Source organism: Crocodylus siamensis, chromosome 1 (assembly GCF_052110815.1).
Source record: "Crocodylus siamensis isolate JL-2025a chromosome 1, ASM5211081v1, whole genome shotgun sequence".
NCBI lineage: Eukaryota > Metazoa > Chordata > Crocodylia > Crocodylidae > Crocodylus > Crocodylus siamensis.
Window position 1 is genome coordinate 367078841 of NC_143395.1, and position 13953 is coordinate 367092793.

The following is a 13953-nucleotide window of genomic DNA, read 5'->3' on the forward strand; positions in this document are numbered from 1 at the left end:
ATGATTAGGTTAGTTTGAGCTGGCCCAAGTGGCACTTTATATTTTCCTTATCTAAAACAGGGCTGCCCTACTTGTGACCCACAAGTTCCCATCTGGGCACCATCCGCCCCCACCATTCTGGCTGCTGCTGCTGGGGTCTCCAGACTCTAACTCCTTCCTCCATCTTCAGTTTCCTGCCACCATGCCTAAAGGCAGGGTGGGGTGGGGCCTATGGCACCCATGGTTTGGGGGTGGTATCTGCATAGCATGGCACAGCTCAGTGAAGGAGGATGTGGAAGCCACTACAGGGGGCCCATGCGACATATAGCTCCCAAACATTCAGAAATTGGACAGCCCTGATCTAAAATGCAGCATCTATTACTTCTGGAGCTCACCACCTGTTGCTCTGGTTTTGTTTCCTTCTAAATTACACAACAGAAAATGCCCAGATCTGTTTACTGCATTTCTGTTAGCATCAGCCTGCCAGACAGCTTGCAGCAACCTATTTGAATGTAATGGCAGCCAATTGCAGTAGCTGCTGCTTAAGCCATACAGCATCAACATTAATTCTGCCTAATGGACACATTCTTTCTTGGTGATTAATAATCTGTTAAATTAAATGTGTTTGCTCTTATACCCAAGATCTACTATTAAATTGAGCAGCTTCAGAAAAATGCAAAAAAAAAAAAATAAAATTAGGACCAACTAAACATATGGAGTAGCTCTGACTGGCTATGTTTACACAGCAGGCAAGCAGATAGCAGGACACAAGGAGCACCTTAGACACTTAGTTATCTGTCTTTATTAATTTCCCTGGAGATCTAAAGGATGGTCAGAAAAGCCCCCAGAGTGGGTTGCCAGCAGGCCTTGAACCTTAAGACTGTAGTCTTGAAAGCATGAGCCTTGACTGCTGCAGGTACCCTTTTTGGGGCGGGGGGGGAAGCAAGCTACTCTGCATAAGACTGACTTTGGCCTGTGGGTCACTCTGGACCTTCGCAGCCTCAATCTGGTCCACATTTTACTCAGGGGTCCACTGATCCCCAGCCATGTGATCTGTTCTGTTTTGCTAATGGTGCACTGATAGCTTCCAGCTCTTCTCCCTCACTACAGCCTCTAACTCACTGTTGCTGGAGAGGCTAGAGGGAAATGATCACCTGCTATCCACAGCCTACATGAGTAAAGTGTTGCCAACCACTGGCACAGGAAGTTGGAATTAGGCAAAATCTACATTATGTTCATGTGGGTTACACATTTCTGTCTTATTCGTTAGGAGACAGGAAGCCATAATTGCCACTGAAATGTTCATCATATTCCATTTCATCAGAGCACTTCTTTTTCCAGTCTAATTATTGACCAAACATCATGGTTTCCTTTAGAGGACAAATCTTTTCTTTCTCCATTCTTCCTTTCCACAAGCCAAGCCTTTAAAGTAAGTACTGCAATTCATTCCATTGCAAGCCAAAAGCAAAGCAAGCAGCTCTACTGCATACTTCATGTGTAACCTTGAACCATCCCCTGTGTTCCTTTAGAATGGGGAATACAACTTCCCTGCTAAGTAATTATTTGAAGTAGCATCTGTGATATTTTAGTCACTTTGCAAATAATGTCCAAAAGTTTATGCCTCAAAGTTTTACAATTATAAGTTAACAGACTGGGAGGCACTCCAATACTGCACTGAACGGAGGCTAAGTACATGAACAAGTAATTCTTTCCTGGAGTTCAGAGGTGCTTCATTACCAGGCACTGCTAGTACGTATTGCAATAGATGTAAAAGAAAATACAAGTAACATTTCCTCAACTCAAAGAGCTTAGAGTAGATGATTTGAAAAGAATGGCAATTTTATTACAAGTAATTTTTAATACAATACTTCAGTGCAAAAAACACTTTCCAACAGTAGTCTTATGTCCCCACTCCCCCCCACCCCCTTTATTTCAAAAGATACTTCTGGGGACAAATCACAAATAGGGAACTGCATCTTTCAATTATTATATCTACTGTTTGTACAGAAGTAGACTACACTACCATTTGTGGTAAGGTACTTCCTTAACTTATAGCTAAATACCTATATTACTTCTAAGGACTGAGAAGTTCTTTGAAAATATTTTGTAGCTACTTCTTTTTTCCCATTTCTTCTAAGCCTTGAATATACTTAGTGATTTATATACAGCAAATTACAAACAAGTTCATAATCATGCAACCACAATAAAAATAAATCAGTCCCATCTGCTCCTTCATAAGCCCATAGGGCTAGAATTTCACATGAAATGTTTCAAGGGTTCGATGCAGACTATGCTGGAATTCCCCAGAACCAAATGATGGTTATTAAAAATATTAATGGATCATGATGTTATGAAATTCCAGTTCCTGGTAGCAACAGATGAATCTTTACCAGCGCTCAAGATCTTTATGCTTCAGTTTTCCCTCCCTCAGGACTACAGCCATCTCAAAACAACGTCTAGATTTCCAGATTTGCCAATGTGACTGAATGTTTGACTTGAATTATCACTGTTCACTCTTAAAGCATAGATACAGGACACAGAACATTCTTTTTTGGTGCATTTCTATAGAGTTTTACACCCTCTGGTATAAATAAAAAGGAATAGGTTTTTTGGCTTGCTTTTGTTTTTTTATCAGCAGTTATCAGCCTGTTGTTACATATAAACACAGCACACCAACTATAATCATAAGACCTTACATCATCCAAAACTTACAGCCAGGGGCTTCAGTTCTTAAAGGCTCCACATTTACTAGCTTTAGCAATGAATTCCTTTAGTAGAGGGCCATCCATTTGCCAAAATGCTGCAGTCTGTGTCACTTCTGTCAAATGATTGACACAAAACTTAAAGCAGAATTCTTCTAAATCCTAGACATAAAAGAAAAAAAAAATTTAGTAGCTTCTATTATATCACAAGAGCTTTTTTTTTTTTATAATTAGGCTCAAACATTTTTACATTTCATAATCATAACTCAATTCACTCCAAAAATACCCATTATTCCAGTGATTTTAGAACTTCATCCATGCTATGACTACGATGGAACAAAAATAGTTCCTCCATTAGTCTCACAAATATATTTGCAACCTTCCATTTTATATACTAATTCAAAATGGTTCGTTTTTACTGAACTACCTAATCTTCCTTCAAAAGTCTTCCGTAGCTTCCAATTAAAATGTTACCAACTGTTCCTTGTAGCGGGAAACCTTATCTTCTACGTTACAGAATCCTATGCTCTGTTATAGGAGCTGCTACATCCTTCACAAGCGTCACCCTTTTATTCTCCCACCAGTTTCTAACATTCATCTGACAGACACCACTAGTCTAAAGGCTTACTGAATGCTTAATACATTTTAAAGGACAATCAAGCCACCTGGAATGTACACACATTATTAGATACAGCTCTATTTGTATTTTTCACTTGAGGCTAAAATGGAAAGTTTGACAGTCAGGCTGTGATCTTTGGCACTGCAATATGATAAAATATGCCTTGGTGTAAGATCAAGATGCTTGAAGCTGTCTCTGAAATAACTAACCAGGCAGCCAGAGGTATAATACATTGTTGTAATTATTTTGTGGCAAACGTACAAAATAGATTTTAAATAAAACTACATCATACACATTTACTGTATTACAGTATTTTATTTCTTATATTCTGTGTCAGAGAAACAAACAATACACACAGAAATGTCAGTTGTAACAAAAAACTACTTTGGAATTTAGAATTCTACTGAAAAGTTAGATGAATTAAATCATATACTTGAAGACTGGTGCACTTCAAGTAGTGCTACATAAAACAAGGTTCTAAGTCAATGCTTCCCAAACTTTTCCTCAGCACAGCCCCATCTCCTCAGCATGGCCTCTCACTCCCAACCCACAGTTCCCCCACCCCCACAACTCCATCCACTGATGTTATGACTCCATCTGGGGTCACAACCCAGTTTGGGAACTGCTGTTCTAAGTTTTAAAAGCAAAACTACTAGTTAATTATGTGGAAAAACTGGACCTAAACTATAGCTCTGACTGACTGGAGTATAATGGGTCACTTCAGAAAACCAACCAACCTTAGTACTGAAGTAAAACATTACCATATCATGAAACTCTAAACAGATGATGCAGCCTGACCTATTGCTTTCTAAAAGAAACAATGTTCCCTGAACTAGGTCCAGAGTTAAAACTGAATAACTCCAGTAACTTTAGTACACACCACAGGCAGGCTGCAGACAGTCAAACATCTGTTTTCTGAATATGGTTAGATTTCAAGAGCAGCTCAGTCACATTAGTGCCATCCATTTTTAGCTGGACTGCAATTTTTATACCTGTCATAACCCATAAAACATTATTTCATAAGCTTAATTTAATAAGGAGTTATGCACATGCTATAGCACAATAATTTGATTATTTCCTACTCTTTAGTAGAACAGTCATGATACATGAGAAATGCATTCTGCAGGACTCTCACTTCTGGCTGCCAAACCATACTTAATGTTTTTACAGTCACCTGTATTAAATTAAAAGTGGTCAAAAACCTCCTGTTGAAATTACAAATGTATATTCTATTAACTTCAAGTGAAAAAACCTTTACAAATAACAAAAGGCTTCAAATAACTGCAGTCCTTTCAACACAGGCAAAGTTAATAAGCAGATGACTATCACATACAGTAAACCAGCCATTCTGATAAGGCACATTAGTGAGCAACATATTCAAAAGCTTTGAAGCAAGTACAGCCGCACAAGGACACTGTGCATTTTGGCTGCTTTAAAGCACAAAACCTTAAAAACAAAACCAAAAAATATATATATACACATATATTTCAGTGGAGCACCATAACCTTTCATGAGAATGCAGAGGCAATGGAAAACGAGCCAGCTCCAGTAGAGGTGCAAATCTGATAATAAAGAAGCCACTGTAAATAAATGCCAAAGAAAAATCAAATCTTACACACGTTCAGGAGCTGAAAAACACTGTGCCAGATGATCGCCTTAAGTAGTGAAATATTTAGGAATTACTTAAGAAAAAAATCCTACCTCCCCCACCCGAGTCACACACTTTATTTGACTACAAAACTCACCATTACTTGGTCTTATAGTGAGATTTGCAGACTGACATTTGATTACATTGTACGAACAGATTTTATACCCAAGGACTGGAAATGTATTTTATTTGGATTGTAAAACAGACCTTTTCTTTGATGCAAGAGAAGATAATGAATTTATTTCCATCTGAAATTTGGCAATTAAAAAAATTTTTATTATTGATTTGTCTCTCTCAAGTTCCATGAACTTTGATCCTTGAGGACCGAACATTTGTCCTTTCATTCCCAAAACATACTTGCTAGATCTCACACATTTACAGGATTACCACGATGCAAAGTGTAAATACAAAATAAGATGACAAATATTTCAATAGCACCAATATACTATTATCTGTACCAAAGTAAATAAACAGAGCACAAAACAGGTCTACTTGGTGCCTTTTATGTCATCTGCTCAGCTTTGTTAAGTTCAAGGTGTCCAACCAAAAAGGTGAGAAGGCAGGAAAACTGGGCCATAACAAGTGGCCCAGGGCTGGAGGCCTGCTTTCTGTAGTTTGCCTTGGATAGGAATGATAAGAAAAGCCCCAAATATACAAAGAGGATTTAAAAAGGTACAACTAGTGTACACATTTTAAAAAACATAACATACAAAAATATTAGTCTTAGTGAAATCTACCACGCAGAACTTTCAGAAACTCAAAGTTTGTTCCCCCAAGCTTTTTCTAGCCTGTGTTTTCTGTGCAAGACATTCTAAACAGGAAGTTTTCAACATAACCTTTCTTCCACTTGACACACAGCAATTTATTATGAAGCTAAACAAGAAAACATAAAACGGTCATCATAAACCACAAAGCATGAAATGTATATATATATTGCGTCTCAGCCTGTGGCTTTATTATGACCACATTAACATATACAGGTACTAGTTTTTCTGCTACTAGTTTATTACAAAAATACAGCTTCACATATACCTGTCTTAAAGTCCAAGGAACAGCATCAGAATTCTATTGATACAATTCTGAATCCCATGAACAATTCTCTCATAGCAGAAGTAGAGGAGGTCTTTCTATAATTAAAGCAAAACCAACTGCTTTGTTCCATGGCTTTGCTCATCTATTTAGTTATCTTAAACTTGAAAATTTTACCTCTGCATCATATCTGACTGCAGCAGAGAGCAATGAGAATGCATTTTCCACAGTAATTCCTCTCTTGATAATGTGTTGACATAGTTTTTTCAACCTGTTTTCACAGTAAGATGTGGCCAAATCCAAAAGTCCTACAATTAGAAGATACCATTATATTAGCCACTTCTAATAATCTGTTTTTATAGTAAAAACTTAAGCTCTTCAGGACATAAAATCGGATCTTCATCCCCTAAGGGAGGTGCCATACACAAATGCTATGGATGTAACTGTTCAGAAAACCCATTTTACTACCACACAGCAAGAAAACAAAAGTCATGTTACTTTCTTGGCCTAATCCTGCTAAAGTTACACAAATGCTTTCCTCTGAACACAGGGTTCCACTGATGTGAGTGGGGCTACCAGGGCAATAGCATAAGCATAAAATGGTTGCTATTAAAGCAAAAGCTTGTTCTTCACTCTTCAGTCTCTATAGCAGTGGTTCTCAACCTCTTTGTATGCAAGGCACCCCTCAGAAAAATGCCATCTCTTAGTTTTCACTCCTCTTGCCTATGGGTGGCCAAACTCAGAAAGACCACAGCAGGTTTAGAAATCCAAAGTGTTAAAAAGCATTCCATTTGTAATCTCTGGGCACATCCTGATGAGCATGCACATGCAGTTTGAGGCACCACAAACCTGTCTGAGGTGCTGCACACCAAACTCCATATACATGCACCCACTCACTGCACTGCTAATTAGCAGAATGGTTTTTTTTAAAAACACACCAGGAGATGCAAGTGTCAAAAAAACCCTGCTAAAAAGCAGAGTGGTGCATGTGGCAGTAATGTGCACCACCAGAAACCAGAGTCTGGTCAGCCAGAGCCATGCTCTGAGTGGTCAGCACGGCACCACTGCTGCCCCGAGAGGCCTACAGGACCCCTAAAGAAGGTTTCTGGAAGCAGCCTCCCCTATCTCACCCAGGTCATTTTGCTACTTCTACCCCACCTGGGTCACTTTGTGCCACTACTATTTGTCCTGGAGGAAGTGTGCACCCCTGCATGTGCGCACTCATTGGGACGTGCCCTCTGGGTTTATCTTGTGAATCATGTTTGTGCACCTAACTCTATGTAGCACACCATGGCACCCCTGAAAGGACTTCTCAGCACCCTGGTTCAGAATCACTGACCTATAACATGGGAGTTTTATTCTGCAATGATTCCATACATTAACCCAAGTCAAAATCTATGCAGTTTAGTAAAATGTGCAAGTGTTTAAATTCAGAAGAAAAAAATGTAATCAACTTTCCAACCTTTTACTCCCCAGCACTTTCTGCTAGCAGCTTTCTATAGAAATGTATGAATACTAAGCAGGGTCTACCTTTTTAAAGCACAATTATATTAGTCATCAAAAAACTGTTATACAGTAGGTCTCAAAATCATCTTTTATTCCCCCTACTTTTTTTTGTCAGTTATTCAGGTCACCAGATTTCTCATAAATTTGGCTAAGAAAGGTTGTGCTACCTATAGCATCTTCAGGTGGCAGATCAACGCTGTCTGTGTATAGATACTCAAGGAAGGCACGATACACTGGGTATGAAAACTGGTCTATTTCTATCACCTCCTTCATGTCCTCATTCCAATACGACTGGAACATGCTTCTGAAATGTTCGCACCTGGAACAGGAAGGCAGAAGCTTTACCGGGCATTCCATATTGTTATACAAATATGTTAAGAATGAACTATGTTAAGGAGTCCATTTGAAATAAATCTAGCCTCCATTGTTTACAAAAATATGCAAGGGTTTTTTGTTCTCTTCTTTCCTGTGTACTCATGTGCAACTTATAACAGCAAAATCCCCCTTTAAAATACTGCATACAAATCTTAGGTTTTTAAGATGCAATTAAATGGGACCAGGTGCAGAAAAGGGCTACTGGGAAGATTAAGGAAAATGGAGAACTCATCTTGTGAGCGGAGGTTAAGTGAGCTTGCTTATTTAGCTTTACAAAACAAAAGATTGAGAAGGACTTAGACATCACTCTTGCTAGGCACATTTTAGGGTGAATATTGGAAGGAATAAAGCTAGAGTATACACATTGTTATTTCTCAGTTACATGCTTATACCAAGTTCTCACACTTTAAAATTGTTTGAAAGATAAATATAAAATACAGAGGACAGAGAAATCAATGGCTTCGGTAATGTGACTATGAAGTGAGGACAAGAAAGTGGGAAAGGAATAAAGCAGCATTTGAGGCTAGTGGGAAAAGGAATAAGACATTCTCCCTCAAACTGTACTTTCACAAGGACCATTATGGCTAGATGATACCTCCCAAGATCACTGAAGCACTGTGTTAGGCTAGCTCCCAGAAAGACAAAAAAATTACAGCTGGCTAATCAGTAGATTAGCATTAAAAGTAAGTTTACATATAAATGTAAGCTTAAATCGGAGAGAATACATAGAACACTAGTGAATACATTGGTCTTCCATCAGCAGATATGTTTTGCTGTAACAGGCAGCCAGATATACACTGAGGCAAGTGTGTATATTGTACTTTGGGTATACAAAATAAAACTAAACTAGACTGCAGATGTGTTTTCTACCTCTAATCAGTAGCAGACTCACCAACATACCCATCATCCACGTAACAGTTAAAAGGAAATTCTCTGGGACACGTTTGGTAATACCATGTTTTACAGCTTCTTCTGGTTGTGTGATGGAGGCAGGAAGATACCCTACCCCTTCTTAGCCTATCCCCAAATGCACTGTTTGGCTTCTGCTTTCCTTCTCCATTGTCCTTCTCTGAAGCCACACGTAGGGGTAAAAGATTGCCTTAATGGTACTTAATGATCTTAATGGTACTGAGAAATTTTTTCAAGTGCTCCACTGGTGGATTTTATTCACAAGCTCAGGATCAAACTGATCACCATTTTTGCAATCAAAAATAAATTTTCCCATGGGTCAGCCTGGCAAGCACCACTTTTTGTTTTGCTTTGTTTTTGCTTTCTTCTGTAGCAAAACACACACTTGTCTTCGTAGGACCAAGACAATTCTTTATCCTAACAATTTCCCTGCTGGTTACAGTGGTCTGGTACTGACAATACCCTCATCTTTTCCGCTCTTTCCCTGTGCATACTGTGGTTCCCTTCTCTTTCCCCTAGTCCGACCCTGGATATTCCATTTCTTTGGTGCACCGAAGGAGCCAGAAGTGAATGTTCTTGTGGAACCCTTTGGACAAACAGTTGCCTGATAATGGTGTGGAACTAAACTCAATGACTTGAGAGGTTCCTCTTATTCTATGTTCCTATATGTGTGCATCAAAATAATAGCGCATTTAATGTGTGCTATAAATGACTGTAGAAAAAGATTTTGTTCACATGGCATTCAATTAAAAAAAAAAGAAAGTTCTTTAAATTAAAACCTTGTTATAAAGTTTGGACACTGACCTCCAATTTGAAGATGTTAAAATGGACTTTCAGGACTAGCATTTGGTTTCAAGTGCTTCTGTAGTAATACAGGTTTTTTTTAAAGTTTTATACTTGTAAGTTACAATTCAACAGTGTTTAAAACCAAATGCAGCACCTCACTCATATACATTTAAGTCAGTATAAAAACAAAGGTAAACAAATAGTTAATCAAAGATCTGGTAACCTTAGTGATATTATCCAAGTGTTGGAGTGATGTTGTAGCTGTGATGGTCCAGGAATTGATATTTGGGGATCCGGGTTCTCCGTTTCCCATGGATTTCCTGTTTTTAAAATCAGAGAAAACGTGGATTTTCCCTTCTAGCAGAGAAAGCTGTGGATTTCCCCCTTTTGCAAAGAGCTCTGCAGGCTGGAAGAGTTCCAACCTGCACAAGCTGATTGCAAAAGGGGCGGGAAACCCCCAACCCTGCTCAGAGGGAGAGGGGGAAGGGCAGGGCATAAGACTTCTAGTCCCAATGCTTACCTCTGGCTCACTTTCTTTCTGGAGCCTGTAAGGTTAGGTAAGTGGGGCCTGCAGGGGGATGGAGGGATGTGGGGCAGGGCTGGGGGGTGGGAAGATGGCTGCAGGATGAAGGAGTGGGGAGGTGTTGGTAAACCACGTGGAGCGCCCAGGCAGCAGCAGATGGACCGCTGGCAGCACTAAAAAAATCGGCCCGATCAAGCTCAATGCCTCCATGTGTGGCTTCCCTTAAGGGCCCATAGTGCTGCTGGTGGTCCACATGCAGCTGGCTCACAGTTTCCCCCGTGACCTGACGCAGCCGGGAGCAGAGGAGCTGCGCAAAAAACCTTCTCACTGCTTCTCGCACCCCTGCTGCCCTGGCAACACGCTCCCTGCATACTGGGCTGCACTGAGGACAACAGCGCAGGGCTGTATTACTGAAAGCACCAGCACGAGAAGGGGGGTACATCGCCAGGGCAGCAGGAGGGGAGAAAAGTGGCAAGGAATCCCTGTGCAACCCCACTGTCCCCAGCTGCTCTGGGTTGTGCCCACTGGGCTCCAGAAGCCCTGGGGAAGGGAACCAGGGTGGGAGCTTGAGCCAGCAGCCTGCACCTACCTGGATACTGATCTGGGGGGTGTGAGTCCCTCGCATTCTTTGGGAGTTTGAGCAGCAGTGGGGAGCTGCCCAGCCTGAGCCCGTAGCAGTGAGGGAGCAGCAGTAGAGGGTGGTTGGCAAGAGATACTAGCAAGGCTGTGGGTGGGGAGTGAGGGGCACTAGCAGGGCCAGGGGGACTTTGTGGGGAGGGAGGCTTTAATTTTAATCACAGATTTTGGAAGTTTTGGTAGAGAATTTGTGGTTTGTTAAAATCAGGGAAATCCAGGATCCCTGGTAATATCTTCTGTTGGGCCTACTTCATGACTCAGATAATGCTAGATAAACATTCAAATACAAGATGACCAGATGAGGAATGCCTTGCGTTTGAAAGCTTGTCTAACTTTATCCCAACCATGAAGTTGGTCCAATAAAAGATATCACCTATAAAAATTCTTACTTCTTGCAAGATATTATCCAAGAAATTTTCAAGATTACTAATGCTCCATGTAATAAAAAGATATTGGTACACCAATTATGACAAACCCTCTATTTTTTGATAATTAAGGCAAAACCAAATGCAAATTCCATTCTTTCAATTGACCAAAAACATAGGCAGAGGCGATTTCAAATACACTTCAGTACACTGTGAGAGCTGATAAACATGCCACTCCCTTACTGTAACTCATGGCACTTGACAGGAAACACCATGAGTCATAGCAATCTCATCCCCTCCCCCACTGCCTCCAACCCAACGGATGTTCGGCTGTTGGGTCCATGGGGGGAGGGGGGGATTGTGCCTCACTTTGGAGTGGTTGCATGTCTGTAGCCTCTTCCCCTTGGCCTTACCTCCCTGCTCCCAGCTCTGGTGCTGCCTTCAGGCAATAGGAGGTAGAAAAGGATGAGGAAGGAGCTCAGGCTGGGGTTTTCCAACCTGCGCTGGAGGGTGGGGTAGATAGACTGGAGCCCCCCACTTCTGTCAGTGCCATTAGACTAAGTACAGTAGAGTGGATTTCCTTTCCCCATGCCTTAGTGAGGAAGTTAATTGGTTACTCTGCATGCAGTAGAGCAGCAACCTGCAGCACATGTCACAAGTAACACAAGCAGCCTGTATGGAACATAACAGATTGGGAAGAGGACAGGCAGTAGAGTGACAGATAGGGCAAGGAGCAGAAAGCAGAGTATCAGATTGGGCAGGGAACAAAGGAAAGGAAGCATAAATAAACAGAGAGCACAGGGCAGGAAACAAAGTAGAGCAGCCAAATTAGGCAGGGGGGAAAGGGATCAGAGTGGGACTCGGGGACTATTTTGTGGCTTGCCTGCCAAAAACATTGGCCCCCACTGCAACAGAAGTACTGAGTACCCAAGAAGCAGAAAGCAAAAACTACCTGATTTTCAGAACAGCTTTATGAACATGAATGTATTTTCCATCAACACGGAACTTTAGGTCTGAGGTTTCTGGGCTATCAAACTCTTTCTTAAGAGATTCAGCTACTGTTAAAGAGTCTTCATGCTCTGTAAAAAGACAAAAAATGGTATTGGTTTTTAAATCTTTCTGCTTAATGATAACGTAGTCATTTTGCACCAACTTAATGAAAATTAGCTGGTCGATAAGATGTTGTTGGATAACATTATAATATTTATTCATTAAATCCTTGGTAATTATGTTGGAAGCCCTGACTGCCATGCTATGAAAAGTATGGTTATACAACAGCCATTTTGCTACTGATGCAGTACTTCTCTTCAGTATTCTTGGAAGTTGAGTAAAATTACTACACAGGACAGGCTTCCAGATGGAGCTCCCTCAGCATGTAGACAGCTCTTATGCAGCTCTGGAAAACACTGATTTATTTTCCTGGTATGAAATGGAGACCATAAGACCCATGTATCTCATGTATTAAGAGACAAAATAATTTAGGTGACATGACTCTTTAATATTTATTATTAAAGAGAATAAAAACAAAACAAAAAACATACCCTTAATATAGTTTAAGCATTTTCAGAATTTCTAAAAAGGAAATTGATTGACTATTCAGGGAACAAGTCCCTTAACACTAATGCCCAGAGATGGCAGGGGCCACTGGAAAACAACATGTGCCTACGTAAGTGCCATTTTATGTGGTACCTAGCATCCCATTGTATCCTTTCCTCATTTTACCCTTCACTTTGTTAGGAACAGTTTTCACTGTACTGGGATTACTTACGGCAGCTTACCACAACTCACTGAACAGAAAAAGGTCATGGACCTTTATTTCTGTATGGAGTGTTGTAAGTCTTTCAAACAGAGGAGCACAAAAGCCAACTCTTGCCACAGGGATTTCTAGCAATCTGACAACATACAGGCCAGCATACTACAGTGCAAAAGATATGCCAGAAGAAATTTTAACATTACAAAAGCCTAAGTCTGTCTGTCTGTCTATTTGAAACACTTTATTCATGCTCTGATTGGCTAACAAACAGCCATTCTGACAGAAGGCAGCCCGCCACCATGATGGTGGGGACACAAGGGACAGAGCGGGGAGGAAGAGGCCAGCACAGCTGGTCTTGGCTACCCTGCCCCACTCCTTGGACGCAGCAGCAATACAGCAGACAGAAGGGGGGGGGGGGTGAGGCCATCTGGGCTTGCCTCACCCCTGCCCCGCCCTGCTCCCTGCAGGTAACGCAGGGGAGGAGTGGGCCCAGGCCCAAAGCGGGAGGGACAGGAGTGGGCCCGGACCCCAAGTAGCAGGAGGGAAGAGGGAGTGGGCCTGGACTGGGAGGGGGGACAGAGCTCCGTCCCCACCCGCTCCCCCTCCCACCCCACCTGTCATTCTTGATGGGCAATTGGCTAGTCCTTAAGATAAGGACTGTCGCCATCTGAAGAGGTTTCTATAGACTAGTCAAACATAGGCCAGGCACAGCTCACTATGTTCACACAGTAAACAGCAACTTCTGTCTTGGAGAAGAAATGATATCAATTTCTCCAACTCTGCACATGTGATGTGTCTGTAGCATACCATGCTCCATATCCAGGAGGAGAATATTATGAAACTTAATAGCAAGTTGGAGCACCAAAGTCAGAGTTAAGGCTGCATAGACAGTATACCCGATACCCTATTTTCTTGATTTTCACAGTTTTAAGTGTAGGTGTACTTGACATTCGTGGGGAATAGGAGACAATGAGAAAATGAAAGTGTACAAGGTGGCTTCCTAGGAATAGGTCATTACTACTTGGCTACCAGTTCTCCTTTCCTGACATCTCCATGCTCTGAGTTAGGAAAGACAATGATGCTCCTACCAGCCCACCTATTATCATAGTATCATAATATCACA

The 13953-nt window shown here is 41.2% G+C and overlaps 1 protein-coding gene across 10 annotated transcripts in view; it reads right to left on the reverse strand.

Moving 5' to 3' along the window:
* RCBTB1 (RCC1 and BTB domain containing protein 1) overlaps positions 1 to 13953 on the reverse strand; it is a 67035-nt gene that overhangs the window by 10422 nt on the left and 42660 nt on the right. For 5 of the 10 annotated variants that reach the window (XR_016438980.1, XR_016438981.1, XR_016438979.1 and 2 more), the window contains exons 9-12: positions 12030 to 12156; positions 7651 to 7802; positions 6155 to 6285; positions 2692 to 2843 (exon numbers count right to left, since the gene is read on the reverse strand). Coding sequence is in view for 6 of the 10 variants with exons in the window: in XM_090026132.1 (XP_089882258.1) it covers positions 2703 to 2843; positions 6155 to 6285; positions 7651 to 7802; positions 12030 to 12156 (551 nt within the window). In the remaining 4 variants the exon portion in view is untranslated. Of the gene's footprint in view, positions 1 to 4; positions 2844 to 4805; positions 4881 to 6154; positions 6286 to 7650; positions 7803 to 9707; positions 9874 to 12029; positions 12157 to 13953 lie in introns of those variants that run through there. The other 5 variants (XM_090026190.1, XM_090026146.1, XM_090026174.1 and 2 more) reach the window with 4 other exon arrangements.